This window comes from Gymnogyps californianus, chromosome 4 (assembly GCF_018139145.2).
Source record: "Gymnogyps californianus isolate 813 chromosome 4, ASM1813914v2, whole genome shotgun sequence".
NCBI classification, from domain to species: Eukaryota; Metazoa; Chordata; class Aves; order Accipitriformes; family Cathartidae; genus Gymnogyps; species Gymnogyps californianus.
Genome location: NC_059474.1, coordinates 55,968,325 through 55,991,209, shown reverse-complemented (window position 1 = coordinate 55,991,209; position 22,885 = coordinate 55,968,325). Strand labels below are relative to the sequence as shown.

Here is a 22,885-nt window from a genome sequence, read left to right as displayed (position 1 = left end):
GTTTCAGTCTCTGGCCAGACAAATGAAGGGGGGGGGGGGGGGGGGGGGGGGGGGAGGAAACAGAGAAGCTAAACAATCTGCCCAAAATTTACACAGCTACACAACAGCAGAACAAAAATGAAAACACAGCTCTCTCAAATCTTTCCCTTTGCACTACCAGTCAATCCACATAAATTTTTAAGTAGGACCATGTGCCTCCTAGTCACCTGGAAAATCCAGTGTACAGGCATATTCAGCAAACCTGTGGAGAAACTGACCCCTGGCTGTTCTCTGCTTTGCTCCTCTTGCATTGGGAGACAATGTACTCTTACGTATCTGAACAGACTGGTATGTTGTGAGAATGGGAATATGGGCAAAAGGAGAATAGTGGAGAAAAAACAATCACCAAAAATATTTCTCAATAGTGGGCCTGAGTTTAAATCAGTATAGCAAGGAAGAGGGAGTCCTACATGGCTGGGAGAAACAAACCTTGTTTGTTACTCTAATTCAGCGGACTAGAATTACAAGTACTGCCTATACAAAAGCTTCTGTAAAAATAGGGACATGTCATTCAGAGACTTAGCAGAACAAAATTGTATTCTAGCCCTCAAAACGGCCCTGGGAAATTGGTTTTAATGACTCAGTTAATTTCATAGCTTCTACCCATCAATTTGAGCCCTCTTCTGTTCTTTGGAAGAGGAGCTGTGCATCCCTACAGGTGCAGGCTATGAGTGGGTACCTGAGCAATGGATCAGAGCCTGCAACAAAACTTCAGTGGCTGCTACCATGTTTTCGCTACTTATATACGGAACTACACTCTCTACTAGGACCCCTGCTTAAGAGACCACCTTCCCCAGGCTCCTTTGCTTGAGAGCCATTTCTGATATTTAAACGAGCAATGGAAATGCTTGGCCTTGCGTTACATTTGTCCAGCTGCTCGGCTTCTTCAGTGGCAGTAAGCACACGCCTACTCAAGCCTCCGTCCAATACGGAATACAATCGTGTGTGCTGTATAATGTAACCAAGGAAGCACCGATGTTTGCTTTTTCTTTTTTCTCTCTGGAAGTTCAGTGATTGTTTTTCCACAGACTGTATGCAACAAGGTAATAAATATTTTGGGTTGTTGACACCTGACTCAAATTCAGATTAGCACCTGAAGATAGAAATGCATTCCTTTAAACGCTGCTCTAAAAAACGCCCCAGAGGCTCCCACTGGTCATTCCTGTCCCCAAATGTGGCAGAGAGAGCATGCACATCTCTGTAACACTCAACTCTCAAGATAATTGCTAGCTACTAATATTGCACCTCTTTGGACTTCTTCATCTACTATTAGCACTTTTTTTCAATTAGCAGTGAAATATTTTGGTCTTTCTTCTTTTGGAGGCAGGTTCAATTTTCACTCTCTTGCTTGTTTATTTGCTTGTCAAGAGTTCTCTTCTAATGTTGAACGGTACCTTAACATCCTAAAAGTGAAAAAGTTTGTAGCTCATAACCTGTAAGTGGACAAGCAGATGATCCTAGGGAAGACTGCACCCGTGCAAAGTGTGTGTTTCTTCTGGGCCACACCAGATAAACTTTCCCACCCCTCTTGCCAAGTTATCCAGGTATTATTGAGAAGAACTATAGCTGTGGAGCACTAAATGGCTCCCAAACTGGGGACACAAAAGTTGTTTTGGGAGGGTAATTTTTTGGAGGGAGTTGTTTGGGGAGTTCTGGCAATTACATATTAACCTGAAAGGCAATATTTCTTTTGCATATCTAGCTTTTGGCAGTCCTGGAACCAGTTCTGGAAACAAGAAGGTGCCAGGGAGTGATATCCACTATTCTAGTGAGTGTTCCTACTTTATCATCCAGCTTTTGAGTTTTCAGTCGATCAGTTTGGCTTTCAATGAGTGATTGGAGTAGCAGAGAAGTGAAACTAGCAGTTTTATGTCTAGCCTTACCAGACATAGACCCTATTACAAACCTGATTTAACTGCCTGTTACAAAACTCCTCTCAAAGAGAAACAGAGCTTAACAAGTTGACACCACTCTCACTGGAGAAGAGCACAATTATTCCCAAGGACTGATTCAAAGTGATAAAAATGAAAAAAAAATGTGAAAAGAGACATCCCCTGTGAGAGAAGACACAAGGAAACATATGAAAATGTTGTTCATATACCGTTATGAGTACATATTATATGAATATATTGTTATGAATGTATTATATGAATGTATTGTTCATATTATCATGGGAGAGAAGGATTAGGAGGGAGTCTTCTGCAGACTCTCCAAGCACTTGATATTTGCATGATGCATGTTACTTAATCTTTTATTTTAATATTATGCATCTCTAGGGCAAGAGTGTTGCTGTAGATTTGCTATTTCCTACCCAAAGTACTGGCTTAGCAAAATATGTTTGATGTTTTTCCACTGTAAACTTGTCTCCGGGTTCTCCCTCTAGTTCCATAGATGCATACACACATCTATATGAATATTAAATATTAATTGCATCAAGAGCATCAAAGATGCTATGTCTAAATATTGGGCAGGCATGATGACTGATGCTGTGAAAGGCTGCGGGAATACAGCCGCAGCCTCCCCTGACACAGGGCTTATGCCAGCAGGCAAGAGAGCGCCTGCTAAATTTGAATGTGGCTGATGGCTGCCAGAAAAAAGATAAATGGGGAGAAGCTGGGCTCATATATTTCCCCGGGAAAGCTTCTCTTCGTTACATAATTCTTTCCTTTTTGCTTCTTGGCTGGGAAACACCTGTCAGGAAATGGCAGATGGTGGCAAATAATAAAAGGAAAGAAATGTCCTCATTTAAAAAGGAGATCTTGCATTTTCTATCCCTGGTTGTAAGTGCTGTGGGAAATGTTACTAAATTATGTAACTCCTTGGTGTCTTTCTGGGTGTACAACATTAAAAGAGAAATGACTGCTTCAGTTGCTGAATTTCAGGTGAGTCTTGTTTTCAAAAAAGAGGAAAAAATAAACTGCATGTTATCAAAAATCTATTCCTGAAACACAACTGTTTCGCAAAACCTTTGGGGGCCATCAATACTGAGGGTGAATCGTGAATATTTTGATCGAGATTATGGTGGTCCCAGTGGGGCAGGTGCTAAAACCTTGCTCTCCTACAGAAAAATGGGTGAAACCAGCTCCACAGTGCAGTGCGAGTGTCAGGGACGGACTAAGGGTGGGGGAAAGAAGGTCCCTAAATCCTCCGTCCACAAAGGCTGCAAGCCTGAGGCTCAGTGGGTGCCGGGGGAGTAACAGGAGCAGCAGGTTACCTCGCTCCAGAGTAATCGGTAATGTTTGGTGAAACAGAGCTGGAGGTGCCTCTTGCCTTTGTGCATGCGAGTGCCTGTACACGGAGGCAATACTAGCCAGGGGCAGGAGGCAAAATTACGTTCTCCCTCTTTTGCAGGCGTTATCTTGCCAATTGTCATCACCTTGATAGTCATTACCCTCTCTGTCTTCTCGCTGGTGGCTTTGTACAGAATGTGCCAGAAGAAAACTCCAGGTATTCAGTTTGCTTTCTCTGAGGGGAGAAAAAGATCAATGTGCTTTTTGTTATTAAAAGATCTCTGGGGTCTTTTTAAATTACCTTAACCATAGATGTTGCAGTATTCTGATAGGAAAGCTTCTTGTATTTCAAAGTATTTTGCCTCAAGTAGGAAACTAACACTTCATTTTCAAAATCAGTAGGAAGAACAGAGGGAGCAAAAATGTCTCTGATTTTTGGAGAATATATAATGCTGTAAAGCTTTTTGTTCACGCTTTTGCAGCTACAAAGAGCTAACAAACAGCCGTGCTAACACAATCAGTCAATCAGGTAGAAAAAGACAGTGAAAACTAAGTTTGGAGATGTTGTTTAACAAAATCACTATATTTATTTTATCTCTGTTCTAGATACAGGCAAAGAAATATCAATGCTTTCTTTTCGGAAATACCTGATATATACATACATACACACACACATACATATACATTATATATAAGTAAAATTTTCCAGTTACAGTATAATGTACATGGGAACGAAACCTCTGAGCAAACAGTATTTTCAGAAACAGTCATTTTGACAGAGCAGCTAAAGCCAGTATCTGTTTTCCTGCTGTCCATGAAATACTTAAGATAACAGGGTATAATTCCATTAAATTCCACTTGCCAAATGTTTCAAAGTGTTGCCCGAGTCGGCCACAAGCAAGTGTAATTCTCCATTAAGTGAAAACCCAGATCTGAATCCAGACTGTGGTTTTTCTTTCCCTGTGAGCTGGCATGAGTTAGGAGACCTGTGCAGAGCTTCAACTGTGAAATCACCAGGCCTCGGAAATATAAAATCCAACAGGGTGTTGAAGCTGTAGACCAAGGCAAACAGTGTGTCGCAACCAATTTAGCCAATGACATGGAAAACCAGACCCAGATAAACAGAAGAAGGTGTGATCTTTGCTTAGGAAATTACTGAATATTTGGAGTCAAGAGATAAAGATATGAGGTGAAGAATGTTTCCTCGCCAGCCTCCCCCACGCACAAATGCCAGCAGGCACGGTACTAGCAAATTCACTTGGAAGCTAGAGTAGCTAGATATCTGTGGTGCTTCCTGTAGGATTTGCCCAGGCCTATCCAGTGTGCTTCCCCCATGGACGGAGAGCCCTGTGCCCAGTGCTGTGGGGCTAGAGTTGGCTCCGTGTCTCTGATGTAACCCCCTGGCCCCATCCATCTGCCCACACTTGCACATAAGAATAAAATACGTTTGGTATCTGATTTATTTTGGGGAGAAACCTGTTCCTCTTCGACGGGGATGACAGGTTCTGTTCTCAGATGTCGTGCCAGGTTAAACCCCCCAGAGCGTACAGCCTGGCAGCTTGTTCCCTCATTCCTCTCCCCCTGTATCTTTTAGCTCAGTTGTTATGTACTCGACAACCATTCCATGCTCGCCTCCTCTGTGTCAGCTACCCAGGGATTTGGGAGCTGCAGGGAAAAACGTGCTTCTGTTGTGCTCTTGCACAAGTCACATATCATTCTCCCTAGTTTCCAGAAGTATCAATTCGAGCAATATCAGTTCACTTTCATAGATGACATGGTTATCTTTTGGGAAGACAAACTAGAAAAGTAACAATTGCCATTCAAGCTGGTTGATTGTGTTAATGTACTTAATGCAATACTGCAAAATCACAACTAAGCCTTCTGCTAGCAACTGCAATAGCTATGTCTAAATGTTTACTTAAGTGAGTTCCAGCAGTCAAAATGTTATTAACTTTGTTCCTTCTTCCAGAGAGACAAGAGAACGGCACTGAACAGTAGGTTGAATCCTGTCTTTTCATTGCTTTGAGATCTATCATGGGGCACTTGTGAATGCAGCAGATTCTGCATGAGATTTTCTTTGATCTTTCTCTGTTTAAACATAATAAGCGGTTGCTGCCCCAAAGAGAAATATCCTGTTGAAAGTGATGCACTTGCAGTTATTGTACACCTGTATGCATGATAAGCAGCTGTTCCAGCACGGATAGAAATGTGATGGCTCTCAACTCTTTTGCAGGGGATCCTTTTGAAATGGATAAACGGCTTATGCTGTGCCACAGGGCCCATTGGCCCAGTCTTTTTCCTCTTTTTTTCAATTTTTGCCCCATTGATTGGTTTTTCCCCCCTATCCTTTCCCAGCCCCCTTCTTTTGTTCATGTTTTCTCTCTTTTTAATGTTTTTTATTCTGGATTATTTTTCTTATGTCCCCCATTATTTCACGTTCCTCTGTCCAATCTTCTTTCCACTAGTCCATTTGCAGAGGCTCAGCTGAAACAGTATTGGCATAAGCAGTTTGAGAAGAGTGAAACTGAGAAAGATCCATTAGAAGATAAATACTAGAGGCCATTGAGTCTGGCTGTGGCCTCTATGTTTTGTATGACCAAAAGCAACATTTGGGCTGCTGATTTACTTGCTAGCCCTGACTCCCTGGACATCTGAAGTGGTCCTTCTTGCAATTCAACATGGCTAAAAGCCTTGTATTGACAGAGAAAAAAAGATGACTCCCTCTTTTGCCCTAGATGTACTTCTTCCGTGGAGCACTAGATTGAACCTGGAGTCATGCAACTTGATTTATTACATATTTTAAGAGAAAGGTGTTTTCAGAGATATTGATGTATGGTGTTTTCCACCACCAAGACTTGCACATGATCCCATGCAAAGCCCATTTCAAGCCTGCAGTGTACACTGGCATAGGTGCTGCCTCCTCCGGATCATAATCTTAGAGTTTTGTTTGGCTGACCAACATGAATGCTGACTGTCTGCTTAAATGTTTTCTGACTTCAACAGGGCCCAGTCAGATAAAGAAGGAGTCAAACTTCTTTCTGTGAAGACAACTTCTCCTGAGACTGGTGAGTGTTTCCTCTGTGTGTATGTCTGTCTCCCCCTCTGAGCCCAGAGAAGAGCAGTTCTGGGATGTCATTTCCAATAGCAAAACCGTCTTCAGTTCCTGTCAGGTCAAAGTCACTGCAAACAATTCTTCTACAGTGTGAATCCCCAGATTGGGAGCCTGTAGAGCTGCAGTGCAGCTGCACTGTGTGTGGTATTGGTATTTGGGAGTGAGAAGTATGACTGGTTTAGGGAAAATAATTTTTTAAAATCATTGATGGTAAGTGATCCACAGCTAGGCATGTTCAGGAGTAACCATAATCATGATGTTTATCAGCTAGATCTGGCTATATAAGGAAGTTTGAGGACTGATAATATACCTGGGGGCCAAAAGGTTTGGGCGTCAGTGCTGTATGTAAACAGGGCTCTGCTGGAGTTGGTGTTGGCAGTGTTCAGTCAGCCCTGTACCCAGTCACCCTTTGCATTCAAAATCCTACTCATCGCAAATTCCTCTGTCCTGTGCTTCACTGATCCAGTTTCTTACAAAATATGTGGTAATAAAACCTAAAGGAACAGAGGTTATAGATAACATGCACAAAAGAAAGTAAAATCTCATCAATATAAGCGAAGAGATAGATGCAGTTATAGGTTCTGCAAGAAACAGAGTAGCACAAAATAAGACTGAGGCAGAACAAAATTCTGACTAATCTGATTCCCAGCTATTCAACCAAAAAAAACCCAAAAATGAAACCTCTCATCATAGAGCTACTCATGGTGAAACTTCCCCCCTTCAGCCATAGCAGTTTGCTTCCTCAGCCATGTAGCTCCCACCTTTGCTTTTGCCTCATCTGCAGAAGTCCTCCAGGAAAAACAGCCTCTTACTTTATGCATTTTTAGGTATAAACCCCTTTTTTTTAAGGTTTTTGGCCATCTGTTTCCCCTACTGATATTTCAGAGGTTGCCTGATAGCTGCTCTCTCCTTTCCTCTAAATTCTCGGGAAGTCCTCTGAAACAGCACTTGATCTGAACTATCCTCTACTTGCTGGAGAGGCACAGTTTGCACTCTCCAGCCTTCTCTGCAACTCCCAGAAGCTTTTGCGCAATCCAAAAGACCCACAGGGCAGATCTGGCGGCCCTTGCAACAAGCCGTGCAAGGTCCCTGCAGCCTCACCGACACAGAGCAGCATGCTAGGAGGCTAGAAGGGGAGGAGAAGGGCCTGCTCCATTGCAGGATGCATCATTCTGCCCCACTGCTGCTGAGCAAATGCAAACTATGCTTCGGCACTTAAGCGACTGTGCTTTGGCACTTAAGTGGCTGCACTCTTCAGAGCTTTGTGATTTGCAAATTTTTTTTTTATTTTTTTTTTTAGTATATGTCTTTGGGAATGGACTTCTAGCTTTATTTTAAGGGGTATGGAATTCTGTGTATGGTTTCATTTAAAATCATAGTATTTTTTTTGAAAGCTGAATGAAGTCAGAAACTGGAATTCATAGACATTTTTTGATTGATTCTGCCCTCATACCAGTTTCAGCAATAAAGTAACTTCATTGGCAGTAGCAGAATTATTTGTGTTTTACAGCAAGGTAAATGAGAAAAGACTCAGGCTCACTGTTTTTCTCACAAGATGAGGTCTGGTGCCTGTTAATCAGCTACTGGTTCACCATGTATCCAAATAGCTTCCATCCAGAGGATGCTTGATATTCTTTTTTACTGAAGTATGATGTATGCATGCTATAATTGGAAAGTATGAGTCATAACCACTTAGAAGACAAGATTCTTGCCCTCTTCTCATTAATACAATTCACATTTAAACTAGCTACCATTTTCTCTTGAATTCTTACATCTTTATATGTTTCAAAACTAAACATGTTTTCACAGAAATGGAAGTCCTGTTTTTCCCCAGGTTTTTAGAGACACTTTACTTCTTAAATTAAAAGCACTCTGAAAGAAGGGCCTGTTTTCTTACAGAAATATTTGTCACTCATACAGGTATTTTCGAATATGTTAGGATACCTGCCCACTTGAATAAGATTTACTTGCTTCATTAAAAGCTTGGGCATAAAGGCAAGTGTTTCTTACAGTACAGATAGAAACTTGAGAAATGTCTGACTCGTGGTCCCTCTTACAACTACTGAAAAAAATTACACTGCGTAAAACATCTTTACATGTGTTCTTCTTTTTCCTTTTTAGACACACAAAATCCAGCTCAATTAAAAGATGAATTCATTGTCCAGCCATTTAGAAAGTGTGTGTTGCAGCCGCCTCTGATTGTACATACCAACAAAACTACAAAAGGTTTTGACTAAAACTAGAAAGCTGTTAAGAGCATCCTTAACTTTACAGATAGACCTACATCATCCTCTCACTATCAATAGGCTGCTCAGCTGCCTAAGGTCAAGCATATATACAATGAAGTTCTGCTTTGACATATAATAAAGCTTTATTATAAGTATACATTATATTTTTTTAATTTTTACTTTTTATTCCAAACAGAAGATTTTGACATTATATAATTGTGTTAAAAATGTGTAAGAAACACATATACAAAACATATAAGGATATGACCTACAAACTGCTCGAGCAGGCAACCTAGAAAAACCCTGTGTCAGTGTTGTGCATGATACGTCTTGATCAAAGGTTATGGTGAGTTTAATCTTGCCTTATTTTATCTACGTAAAAACTAAGCTGGCTGCACATAGTCAGTTGAAAGAGATGTATGTGTCCAGAGGGCTATTTATCCCATCTGCCTTGGACATGTATCTTGAACTGGAATGAGCTGACCTATGGAGGTCCATTGACTACTGAAGGATCCTATTTTAGTACTTCTAAAATTAGGTTCTGACTATAAATTGAAAGAAAAAAGAGAGTCCTGTTTCAGAAGCATAGCTGAATTAAATTTAATCAAGAATATTATTTCAAATACCTACAATTACTGTGAAAGAATACAGGAAAAGAACAGTGTTCAATTAAGCCTGGACTAAAGTAATGTTTTTTTAATGGAGCAGTATCATCAGGAACACTAGGTAAAACTGAGCTTTAATATTCTCATTTTTTAAAACTCCTCTTAGAAAGATGGAGTTGCTGATGGCTATGAGCTCTAAGGCACAACTGGTTGAGAATTGATGTAAAGTAAAAAACCAGACAGACAAAATGAAACACCTTGAATTTTTCATGCACATTTTTTGTGAAATGCAACACCTGATGCAAGATAAGTGCCTGTACTTCCATCTTATGCGAAAACTCAGCTTGGATAAAAATGCTCAGGATACTGAATTATCTTGAAAGTTTTACACTAATGTGCAAATGCAGGACTTACTGCAGCCATTCCATGTTGACTATACAAGCAAATTTAGGGTGGCTCTTCCTAGGGAGAATAAATGGTCTTCTGTAATACAGAGTCTAGAAAATCTACCTGCAAAAATATTTCTTATTTGGGATTCAATATAGCCCACAGAACTGCATGTTTGGCTTGACAGTGGTAGAGATGTTTCCTGAGAATATAAGATGGAGAGTTTTACTTGATGACTAAGAGATCAATACCATCATCCATGATGGTAATGATAAAGTATTGCCTATCTTGAAAACATATCTAACTTTTGCTGTAAGGATTCTTGCGTATTTCACTGAAAACCAGCAAAGGTATTGATCACCTTTTCGGACTCATGAAAAATGTTGAGGGATAGAAATTCCTCAGTAACAGAAAGGTTGAGGAACAGAAATTGGGGTAAGGACACTCCATACAGATGAATGATGCATGATGGAAATATTGATACCTGAGTAATGACTTGACAACTTTCTTTTATGGCCCTTGCCTGGAGTACCCATTTTAAAGCAGGTAAAATGTATGAAGGGCCTTTATAGTAGCAGCACACCAGTTCAATATTCAATATAATGTCTCATAGGAATGTGGCAGATGACACAATATTTCAGAGTTGTTAGGTATAATCCTGGCACCTAAGCATAAGCTGATTCATGAGGGCATGTTTTCTAACCAGTGTGTGCTCTTTTGAGATGATAGGGTAGGATATGGCTTACTCGGCTTGCAGGGTTATTGTCTGTTCTGCATTGAATTTGCTGGAAGGATATTAAATGTGTCAAAGCTGATGTGGCTCAGATTTTGGTGAGGCATCTGGAATGGAAGGTGGCTGGAGAAGGGTCCATGGTACATGTCCGCATTAGGGCTTCCCAAGACACCCACTGTGGACACAAATGAAAATTTGCTACTAAACAAAGCTGGGAAAATGTACCAGGCAAACATGGATATTTGAGAAGAGACCTGACCTGTCACATGTGAAACTCCCTTAACTTATTTTAATCACATTGGAGAAAGGGATCAGGCAATATCTAGAGGTGCTCTCACATGGCAGTGCAGTACAAAATAGTATGAACCAAGGATGTAGAACAACCAGCATTCCCCATATGCTCTACATATCTTCCAAAAGCTGCTGTTGGTTAACAGTAATATCAACCTTAGAGCTGTTATCTGCTGCTTTAACTGGATGTACCTCCTGCCTGTAGATTTTCATAACATTTCTTGGGTGCATCTCTTGCACAAGATCAGCTACTTACCTTGAAGATATGTGGGATTTCATAGTATAGATTAATTGGACCCCATAACTTCAGTCACTTTTGAGATGACCCTAGTTTGTGCCTGCAGCATTCCTCTGGACTTCCTGAATTCCCAAAGCCTTCTCTGTAAAGGCTTTGAGGATTCCTAGCCTTCGACGTCAGAGGCTGGTGACTACTATACCTAGTCACCGAGCACCAAAATCATCCCAGAACAAAGGAAAAAAACTTGTTCTCATTCAGCACAAAAACTTGCCTCGGTCATTGGAATACACATGAAGTTCAACACCTGACGAGACAGCCCACTGTGGTACTAGGATTTGGACCTGGAAAATCCTATGGTCTTCTGAAATGATGTGGTTGAATGACAATATCTTCATCACCGCTTGTCCATGAATCTCCAAATGCTGAGACTGTTTAATTGTTCTGCCTCACACATCAAACCATAGATGTGGCTGTGGCACAATGGGACAAATCGGGAGCTGGGGCAGAGGATTATTCCCCCTTGGTTTCTATTATGCTGAGCACATCTAGGCATGGACTGTGGCATTTAAGGAGGTAAGAAATCTTTGGTTTTTACCCCATTAGGGGCCCAACCCAGGGAAATTTACCCCTGCCAGGGGGCATGGTTCCATAGCGGGCCATGGGGTTTTTCAATATGCGTTGGTAATTTAATCTCTCTCTCATTTTGTCTAGGATCCAGATGGATGCCTCTAGGAGCAGGTGAAGAAGCCCAGGTCTCTAGGTGAGGCACTCTGTCCCTGAAAATTGCCTTTCCTCCTCCTCTCACTTGCAAGATAAGCAATGCAGGTCAGCGAAGAGTAGTCTGCTGGCATGCTGCATGCTTAGAAGCAGTAAGAGCGGGTGTTCCTACTAATGTGAGGATATGATATTGATTATTTCTTTTTCCTATTATGAGCTGTACTTTCAGTGTCTTATTTTTTTTTCCCTGCAGGTAGAAAACCTAGAAGCTGCTTCACAGAAAAGGGTCCCCTCGCAACAGAGAGATAGATCAAGTACCTGCTTCCCTTTCCTTCTCTTTCTCATTTTCTGATACTCTATTTTTTTTTAACCTTGTATTGTATAATGGCCTGAAGTTGTGTTTTCTTTCTTCACAGAAACTGAAGAATAAACTTTCTCAGCTTTTTGCAGCTCATGGCTGGATTCTGTTTGTATTTACTTGCACCACAAAGATCTGACTGCACACACTTCCAGCTGAGACTTTTGGGTGAAACTGTAGTCAAAAACATTAAATAGCATACACTTCCTTCTATATTTCTAATTCAGTTTGTGAGCTGTGCACATTTGCAAGGGTTTTTAAAGTAGTCTCTTACAGTCAGAGACCGCTGAGGGTCAGGTGATGTTTTCGTCTGTGGAGCATTTACTAACTTTCCAGCCTGCAGCTTTCCGAGATGTTCTTCTGTTGGGGGAGCCACGTCCCACCCTTTGCTGGCCATTCAGCAGCAATTGCCTTCCTGTCCTTCACCAGAACGTTTCCATACGCACTCCCTCTGCCATGGTGAACTGTACAGATTCCTTCTGTCCTGATGACGGTGGCGAGGAGCGGTTTGCAGGGGCAAGGGTGAAGTGCGTGGCAGGGGAGCGCTGCAGCACGGTTGCAGGTGCTGGACCCACTGGCCCACACCAAACCCAGCCAGTGCATCCAGGTGCTGGGTCACGCTCAGTGCTGTTCTCCAGCATCTGTAAGGGACCCCTCTTTCTTTTAGTTCAGCATGGTAAAAATAGACATTTAGATTCCTGTGTCTGCAGAGGTACTTTTATACTTCTGTAAAAAATAGGTTTCTGCAATCGTATTTTATGAAAAACGTGCTTTAATTCTTTGCTCCAAACCAGATTGCCACTTATAAGCAATTTCCCCGGCAGCAGATATTACAGTGAAATAACAGTGCAACTCATTTTTTCCTACAGACAATGTAATCTGAGATGCAGTACAACCTATTTTTTATGTCAAAGACTTTTTTTTAATATTCTTTTTCTTCCAGCTTTCCCAATAACGCCAAAGAGGGCTTTGCCCAGGTCAAAGACTTCCTGTATTCATAGTGATATGACCTGTTAACTCTCTTTTATATCATCATGTTCTGCAATGTATGTGTATTCTGAATAATACATTCAGATTCTGAATCAAATGGAGAGGAGGGAGGAAATTACAGTGAGATTAATACAATAGCCTTCCACAAAGGTGAGACAAAGAAATGTTTGTTTCAGAGTTTCGAAACTGATTTTATACAGTCTCTAATTTCAGCTGATTATGTGCCCATTACTTATTCACATATACTGGCATCAGGATGCAACATTAATAGTCAGAAACGAGTATATTTGTGAGAGTGAAAAATCAAATCAAATACTGCACAAGTGAAATTTTAATTAGGAAGAAAACCTTGCGTTTTCACTGAAGTACTATTACTTTCCTGGTTAAACATTTAACTTTGCAGAGCCCTCAGTATCTGTGTACCTGGTTTACTTTCCATGCACTTAAAACAAATACGTTGAAGGAACATGAGTTATGAATACAAAATTTTTCCTATTACATCTTCCTTATCCTCATCCCTTTTAAACATGACCGCGTTTTAGAGAAGGATATATGCAGTGTGTATTGGATCGGGCCCAGTGCCTAGACTGCTAATTTACTTGGGTGAATTCGGTGATCAGGGCTCCAGCTGCAGTGTTTGAGGGGTGCCATATGGGAGGCTGTGCGTATGAAAGACCAGTGCTGTATTACAGTAGTTGCTAGAGCGTCTTCTCTTTTAATATTGAAGCTAAGAAGCTATGATCTGAGCTAGCTGTACCTGCTCAGATCCTGGATCTATGTAGCCCCAAATCCTGTCACTGAGGGTGGCTAGCAGGAGATGAGGATAGCAAATAGGGAAGGAGTCCAGTAACGTGTCCTCCGCCGTAGCCTTCCAGCAGTCTGTGGCTTGGAGACATCCCGAAGCAGAGGCTGTATCTTTGGTGCTTCATAGTTCTCAGTGGCTTTTACTTCCATGAATTTGTCTTATCCCCTGTGGCATCTGCAGCCTCCTGCAGCAGTAAGTTAGACAGTTTAACTACAGATCTGTCTGTATTATAGGACAGTAATGTTTAGAGACTTCGTGGTGCCTATGTCTTTGTATTTACAATCCAATTTTCAGACAAAAATCAACAAACAGGTGCAACGTTGGAGGATGAGAGGGAGAATAAAAGGTTTAATGGAAGGTTTTGCTTGTCAGCTAAAACTTCCATGGTCAGTATCAACCTGATTTCATTTTCCAAATATTCTGCCTAAGGCCTCTTTCTCAAACTATGCATCATTTCTTTCAGTTTTTGTAGAAGTGCGTGATATATATGAGGTTGGCTTCTCACTGCCCTCTGCCAATCTATCTGAGCCCACAACTCCTCCTCCATCAGGAGAGGTGTCACAAGGCAGGACCACAGGTAAAGGGGGTCACGTTGCGCTTGCAGCTGTGCAGCTGTCAGTGCTTTGTTAACTGCACCAAATACTTTCTTACAGTTCCCTTCGTCTCCCCCTTTCTGCAGTTCACTCATTTACTTCTCAAAGTAGACAAATGTGCAATGAATTTTCAACCCATTATCAGAAAATTATTGCCATAGTACCTATCAAATTGGATCAACTGATACCTTTATGCAAGATGCTGTATATCTATATTGTGAGAAGCTGATGGTTCAAGTCTCTCTTGACACCTTCCATCTCCTCCTGTACAATACTAGAGTTTGTGTGTCATCCTCCCCTAAATGCATAATCCAGAATCAACAAAAGCCAATTTTTCACTGATGTAGTTGTCCAGCAGTTTTGCTCTTGTTGGTAAATTTTGCGTAACTATACCCTTTCTCTCTTGACGACAGCCTTCAAAGCATGCAGGTAATCTATCTAGACTGGTTTAGCACCGTCACTGCACTGCATACTTTCTCCATCAGCAAACAGTTCGGTGTGAAATAATTTCTTCAGTCAATTAAAATATCATCTGTTCTAACAAAATACTAAACACAAGTATTTGTTTTTCATTTCCCTTATGGGAAGCAAGGTCTAATCCATTGTTTTTAGTGGGTGATGGTTTGGAGGCAAGGTTTTTTTGCAGTCTTGGAATTTATTTCTGTCAGTTAAGGCTATTTTGAGATCAATAAAAATGTCTTCCCACTTGCAACTAACCTGAATGTTCTTCTTAATTTGCTCTTTGTGTTGCAGCTGGATATTTAGCACAACATCAAACTGCTGAGCCATTAGACTCCAAAATTGTTCTAGACACCTCTTTGTGCAGTCTCAAGGCGTAATGCAGCTCCATATCAAAAACCGTGTGTTACCCTTGTACTCTTGAATAGAGAGCATCTGTGTGACCGTTTCTTCTCCAATATATAATCATTCTCTCTTCATCACTGAATTGTTAGCTGGCACTAATGATTATAGACCCTATAATGCAAATATCTTCAGACACATTTGCAACCATGGAGTAGTGATAACTTGGTTTTGTTTCAGAATTCTTGCAGGCTCCTGCCCTCCTGGGAGCGCACTGGCAAAGCAACGCAGAGCATCCCTGCCTGCATCGAACCCTCATCAGACAATCACTGATATTGTAGGGGGACGTTGACCCCAGCAATAGTTTGTGGCAGTTCACTGTTTCCAGGGATTATGTGTATAGCACCAGGAAATCTAGATAGGGCACGAGAGTGTCTGTGTGCTGCGGTCTCAGGGTCTGCAATAAGGCAAATTCACCGCTCATGTCCCGACCACCGCTGTCAGCAGGTACCACTCGAGCAGTCTGTCTCCTGCAGCCAGCACTGCCTCACCCATTTCATACTCTGATCCAAAGCCTATTGACATCAATGGGAAGTTATCCAGGGAGTTACGCTGGCTCTGGAGCCTCTCCTTAGACATGTTGTGTTCCTGTGGTGCAAAGTATCAGTCTTCCATGTAAGTCTCCCTAATTTCTAGCATAGGCAGAGCAACCAGCTGAGAGTGGAACTGATGACAAAGTATTGATATTTATTACAACTATTGAATATTATCTTCTCCATGGTAATATATTTCTCAGTGAATTTCTCCTACACCTTTTTTAAACAATCTTGCCGATTTCTCCTTTTCATGCCCTATTAAACCTTCTATCTCTGTATATTGAACAAGGAAAGTAAAAACATGCAGAAGGAAGAAATAATAAAGGAAGAAATAAATAAAAATAAATTTAAAAAGAAATACATTCTTGAAAATGTCATTCCTTTGTTAGTACATAACTATACAATATTTGAACGGGTTCACTTTATTTTAGCTTTTCACAACAAGATTTTTATCTAACAAAAGCTTTTCACCTACTAAAAATGTATAAATCTTGTTGAAAGGTTTAATTTTTTTCTACTGGAAATTTGTGCTTTCCTTTTCTTTAAAAAATTATATTATGAATTATTGAAGTAGTTGCTGAAGGCCTTTTTAACTGAAATTTAACATCATCAGAACTTCTGAAATTCTCTAACTTAGCAACATCTTATAATAATTTTGAAATAATTTTGTCCAAAATTGAACACTTGGGAAGCAAACAGCATTCCAGCACATTATTGTTGAACAATTTTCAGTGTTTCTCATTGAAACCCAGTAGATACCAAGTTTTCTACTCATCTCCGAAAGGCTGCACTAAAGAGCCCTTTTTGCTGCCAAGAAAAGCTGTCTGAAAACCATTGACGAGTCTTTTCTGTTTTCTTCAGGAGTGCAACTATTTAATTTGACTGCTAATTATTTAAATGCCTAATCAGTGAATTTGTTATAATCCTAATTTGTATTACAATTTTCAACCCCAGGCTATAGATCCCTTGCAAGCTTTTTAATACATATTCACTTTTAGTAGAATGTAATACATCTCTTCACTTTCTTGCCTTTCGTGTACGCGTCAGGCATTAAATTGTCTCCCGCAGGTGAGCAGAGAGGCAGAAGGCAGTTTCCTGGATGCATTTGGGTTTCCCCACCCTCATGCCTGTTTACATGGGGCTCTGGCCAGTCTGGGGATGCCGTTCCCTGTTCATCTCCATGTATGAATCTCTGACACAAAGAAATCCCATTGCCGTTCCTGGGACACGCGTTTGGAAATAGGACAACTGTAAACACGTCCTCATCTGGAGGCTTATTTTTCTGCCTATAACTGCTGGCAGCGGCTCTGCTTCTCCAGGGAAGGAGGAGTGAGAACGGTCTGTAATCCTTGACTGAAGTTGTTAAATGTTCATTTTCCTGCTTTGGAGGAACTAAGCTGCTGTCAGCGATATCGGCAAAAATTAATTTTATAGTTTTATCTTTTTCTTGTTATAATTTAATGTTCTAATCATAGTTACAAATTAATTAAAGTCTTACGCCTTTTCTAACCCCTTGAGAACTGCCTTGGAAATACTTTGTGGTAGTAACCCACCATTTGAGAGCGAATCATGGGGGAAATAAGCTATAAAACACAGAGAGAGTAGTAAAAATCTATTGTGTGGACAGTTTTTGCTGGTTAAGTAAATCTGACAAGGAGACTGGCTAGTTTCTACAGTGGTCAGTGGTGTGTTCCTGCTAGACTCATTTGTCCTTTTGTCTTTGCATGTTTAACCGATGCAAATATATTTTCTGTTTCTTAGGAGAGCACTCATCTCAGGGGAAGAATAAAACTCGGCAACTCTTCACACCTCAGCAATAAATACGTAAGTTTATTACTTTTGTCTTACGTCCTGTAACATTAGTGTTTGTTAGCCTTGGTAATACTTATTAGTCTCAGTATTGTGCCATGTAACTAAACAAAACGGTTAAAAATGCAAAACAAAAAGAGCAATGACTTCAGTTGGTGGCAGCCTCAAGGAGCAATGGCTTAAACAAAACTCAGCTTGAGGACACCATCATGAACAGTCCCAGGCAAGCTGAGGGACTGAAGAAGCTGCCACCTCCCAGAGGTAGACCTTTATAGGCATAGCATTTGGCTTTAACTGTTCAGCATTTCCTGGTTGTAATTCCCTAGGTGAATTTTCTTTTTGTTTGTGTGAGAAGTAAGAGATTTTTAAAGGCAGTTACCTATAAAAAAAGGAACTTGGTACCCAGAAGTATTCAGCTCCTTTGGTTTCATGAAAAATCTGTGTCCGTTTCCACATCATGCAAAAGCAAACACTTTCATTGAGGTGGTTTATTATGGCTTGAAATCCTTGGTGGCTAACATGCAAAACTGGCAGGTGTTGGACAGTATTTTTAAGTGTGCGAGGGCAGAGACTGTCAGAGCACCTCTGAAACCCACTGTTTGTGATGTGGGCGCTGCATTTTCCTTCATGTACGAAGCTTTCTCAGGCACCACAATCTCCACTTCCCATGGAGCTGCTTCTCTCATTTGTGGGGAAATGGGGTCCTTTGCTGAGGGTGGGAGAGGGAAGCGGCTGCGGGAAAGGAGTGGGCTGTGGGAAGGGCCCTGTGTGACCAGGGTAGTGCAGGGAGGTGGAGGAGAGGGATGGCCTGAGGAACTAGGTGTCACAGCACGTGTAGGATGGATCGGACAGAGGCAGCTATGTTGGGCCCGGACAAAGCCCAGCCTTCCACCATCATTGTAGGATGAAGGCCCTCTAGAACGGGTCCCATCGCCCTCCACTGAGAGAGAGCTGGTTGACCAGAAATGTGGAGAGACCCTTTTGCAAAACATCTTTGATGGTTTTGGCCTATTCTCATTTCCCCCAGGATGTACAAAATGAGCTTTCCTGATGTCAACAGTAAGGACAAAATAACCTTCTTTGTCCCTTGAATTAGAGCAGCAGAATGCAATTTTGCCTACATTACTGAAAACCCAGAGGTGGTTCTGTTTGTGCAGATGCAGGACAATGTCCTGGACAACAGATTTACTCCTTATTGTCTATTCCATACTGAATTTACTCTATGTCGTCCATTTCAGCTTACTCTTATGTTCCTGAACAACTTTACCTGGAATAATAATCCTGAGATACCGTTGTCGTTTCAGATGTGAAGCAGCCTGTTTTATCACACTATGCAGGAACATCCCACCAAAGTTGCAGTTCCACAGGAAATGTGGAGCAGCTGAAGCTTTTTACCAGGCAGGACACTTGCATTAATGACCAGCTCTTGACTTCTAAATCTCAAGTGTCTCCTGTCCCTTGTGGAACGACATGTAATTTTTTGATGGCTTAATAACTGGTATATTGTATGTATTTATTATTTTCACATATAGTAAAAGCAGGAAAACTTTCAAGAAGGTTGAAGAGAATGTAAAAATCAGGTGACGTTTGCATAGTAGTTATTAAAAATGTTTTCTGCACATACAGGAAAGAATATGTTAGCATACTTTGTTGATCTTATGGTAGATAGGGTTCTTTTAATTGTATGTAGCAAAACACAAACAGGGCCTGACCCTTGAAACAGTACTGGGCAAATTGCCACTATGAAAATTAATTCAGCGATTTCCATGAGACTCCTCACTGTAGCACACACTTCGCTCGTCATAAATGTTTACAGGATGGGATGCCTGGGTGAAACGCTGAAGTGTGTGCTTTTTTCTGTGAAGGGGGGAATATACCTTGCACTGAGGCTCTTTGAAGTTCTGTAAATTACTGAATATGATCTTTGTAATGTAGCAGGCAACATAGTTTATTATCACCTGTTCCTTGGCTAATTGCATTACATGTGCTATAAATACATCTCCTATATAGCCTGGGGTGCACAGTGGGGATCAGCAAGATAAGCAATTTTACCGATGAACCACCTTCTCTCTGTTCTGAGTAATGCATGGGATTCCTGTGGGTTATTGAATAACTCTGGAAGTTTAAAGAGTGTTTCAAGTGCTAATTACAGACTCTCTTAATTTGTACAGAGCTGGCAATTCAAAAATATCAAGTAGTGCTTCTACCTGCATGTATCCTGCTTTTCTAGAACTATAAATGTTTGAAAATTATATTACTGTGAGCATCTGCTCAGTCTCAATCCACTGATGCTGGTAGCATGCCAAGAACCTCCATTGTTTTATTGGTGAATGGAAAGAAGACAACTGGTGGTGTAAGTGCAGGACCAAGAGCCAGGACGATGATCTAAGTTTTGATACCTATTGATACAATGCTTTTGAGGAACTTCTTTCTCCAATTTCCCTCCCTGAAATAATAAAACTTACCTAGCAGTATGGTAAGAGATTGAGCAGATTTGTTAGTTCATGTTTATACACGAAGCTGAAAAGTGTTCATTTCCCTGTGCTTGGCCGGTGCTCTTATTTCCACTTTGATGGGTCTAATAATCCTCTGTCTTAGTGGCACCAAGAGAAACTTTTGATGAAGCTCTGTAAAAGATGGGGAACCAACAAGTGTCCTCCATGCTGCTGCTGAACTTATGTGGTTCATGCAGGTATTCCTGGATCACTTGGGTTGCTCAGGAGCAGAGGAGTCTTGGATGCCTACTTTGGAAAGGTCAGGCCATCTAAAATACACTAGTTGGCATCTGCAACTATTCAGATTCCCGATTGCTGAAGTTTCCTATGAAAAAAGCAATCATTGTGGATTTTCATGTTGTTTTAAAAAAAAAAAAATATTTTGTTGCATGTTGCATTATACTGAAAGGACAGTAGAAAAAAGCAGAGAAAGATTGTGAAATATATATATATGTTTGTGCAAAATTTGTTCAGAAACTACCACGGTGTGTCAAGAAAAAAAAATTTAACTGCCTATTAAAAGTTATTCTCTTCATTAAGCAGCTCTTCTTTTTCTCTTTGCAGAAATGCAATTCATTACCCATACCTAATACAACTGTTGTTCATCACTCTGCATTCCTGTAGCACAGCACAGAGTGAGCTGAGCTCTTTACGGTGAGCCTAGAGAGCAGACGTTAGATGTTCTGGCCATGGTGGTGGCAGGGGGAGCATGAGACCTTGCAGAAGGCATGCTGGGGGTGGCAAGTGGAGTACAGAAAACTCCTCCTCATTACAAGAGTTGATGTGAGAGAGCAGGGCTCGCTGGAAATCTTGGTACTGGAAAAGTGAAAAACACCAAAACGGGGAGATGTTTGGGCTTTTCATGATAAGGGGCATGGCAGACAACCAAGCTCTCATCAGAAGGCTGGGAAACGTATCTCAAAGTGACTGGCTTGTCTAAGTGTGTGTGAAGCAAAAGAGGTGGGTTTAGTGGAGAGCAGAAATGAAGAACCTGTGATCCTCTTAACCCCTGAGGCAACAGAGCTTGTGGTAAAGGGAAATGTATGAGCTTCCATCCTTGTGAAGGATCGGGAGGGAACTGATGTTTATATGAAGGAAAGAAGACAGATTTGCTTGAAGGATATCTGTAAAGCACAGAAAGGATTTGGAAGAATATTTGGGGCTCGCTCTTCTGCAAAGCTGGAGATGCTGGAATTGGCTTTAATGGGAGGTGATGAACGGACTGCAGAGAGAACTCAGTTATTAAAGAAGAGTTACACGCAATGGCTCAGGTAGATGAAAGAAAACAATTTGAAATTAAAGAGAAATCAATTCCAGTTGTCTGGCTCAACAGCTCTAGTGTAACACATGTCTAAAAGATCCACTCAAGTTTTTCTAGTCACTAGCGCGGCCAAAAAAAACCCCAAAAGTTGGTCCCTCACATGCAAGGTTTGTCTATATGAGGATACCTAGGAAAGTGGATCTACATTTGTAAAACACTTTCCACTAAAGTTTGACTAAATCTTCTGTGGACAGTCCCACCTAAATTGAGTGTTCTTCAGCTTCTGTGTCATAATTTGCTACAGAAGTGAATGACATCCACTTCAGTGTGGAATGAGCATGCCCACACGAATGTGATTGAACTGGATCCTCTTCCAAATTAGTTCAGCTCATGAGTTACTACTTAGACAAGTTTTTAGGTCAAGCATATGATTCTGATCTACATGTTACAATCCAAGACTAAAGAACATAATTGGCTGGCAAAGACTTTGTTTGGGGTATTGTTAGTCACTGTCAGTAAAGCCTGCGGGGCCCAGGTTTGCCAGGAGAAGGACGTTTTCAGCAGTGTTCATCTCAGGCTCAGCTTGGGAAGGCGAGCTACTGTCTTCAAGGATCGAAAAGTTTCCCTGAGCTCTTCGCAGAGTCCTAACCCTGTTCAGTTAAAAGACTTGCAATATTTTGGGAGTGACCAACTGCAACAAACTGGGATTTTGGACCCAGTCCCAAACAAGACACGTGGGCACTAAAGAAAACAAACAAACAAACAAACAGATGTGGTACAGTGTATTGACTATTGGCTTTCTACTCTAAGATGCTGTGTCAAGCAACTTATTTGATTCACATAAGAGAAAAAATACCAGAAAGAAAAAGACTTTGATCATTATTTACAGGAAAAAGGTCCAGAAATGAGAAAACAGCATAGAAAAAATGAAAATAATTATTTCTAAAAAGTAGGGGCTGAAGAGGTAGGCATTAGGTGCTTTTAAAAATCCCACGAGCAGCTAATGGGCTGCAATTATTTTTGCATGTTTGGCTGAGGGCCTCGTGAGCTGCTCATGAACAGGTCAATCTCTTGTTCGTTATTCTGCTTATTGGATCACAGGAATCATTCTGGCCCTCGACACCCCAGGGTCTGTGGACAGGACTATTTACAGGCTGCTTATGGCACTGCTCAGAAAGGCGCTTAAATAAAAAATATTCCTCAGGGGCCCTCTGTTCGGTGGGGGAAAGCTGTACCATCTGCCAGCAAGGCCGCTGCGAGGGGAAGCAGCGGCACCGTCTGGATACTTCACCCTCCAAAACCCCAAAAGGCTTTTGTGGTTTCAGAGCGACTCCACTCCACTGAAAAGGGGTGAACCATTTAACCGCACACCAGCATGCAGTAGACTTAGAGAAGGGCATAAAGCACGTAAGTCTCCCTGGCTCAGGACGGGGAGGGCGTTTGCAGCAGGTCTGGGACGCCTCGGTTGCCAGCAGCCCTCTGCTGACCCCAGGATCCGTTTTTTCTGCTGTGCCCCATGGTGGCAACGCTGCTGTTTGCAGCCTACCCTTCAATTTTTGGGCGAGGGAGCAGTGCAGCGCGCTGGCTATTGAATTGC

At 41.4% G+C, this 22,885-nt stretch overlaps 1 protein-coding gene across 2 annotated transcripts in view; it reads left to right on the top strand.

Moving 5' to 3' along the window:
- The window catches only part of EMCN (endomucin), a 57,463-nt gene extending 36,901 nt beyond the window's left edge, over nucleotides 1–20,562 (top strand). The window contains exons 7-12 of one of the 2 annotated variants that reach the window (XM_050896393.1): nucleotides 1,742–1,807; nucleotides 3,391–3,486; nucleotides 5,239–5,263; nucleotides 6,273–6,334; nucleotides 17,485–17,547; nucleotides 18,837–20,562. In XM_050896393.1, the coding sequence (XP_050752350.1) occupies nucleotides 1,742–1,807; nucleotides 3,391–3,486; nucleotides 5,239–5,263; nucleotides 6,273–6,334; nucleotides 17,485–17,543 (308 nt within the window). In that variant the 3' untranslated portion in view covers nucleotides 17,544–17,547; nucleotides 18,837–20,562. Of the gene's footprint in view, nucleotides 1–1,741; nucleotides 1,808–3,390; nucleotides 3,487–5,238; nucleotides 5,264–6,272; nucleotides 6,335–8,502; nucleotides 8,746–17,484; nucleotides 17,548–18,836 lie in introns of those variants that run through there. The other variant, XM_050896392.1, reaches the window with a different exon arrangement.
- The last annotated feature ends 2,323 nt before the right edge of the window (nucleotides 20,563–22,885 follow it).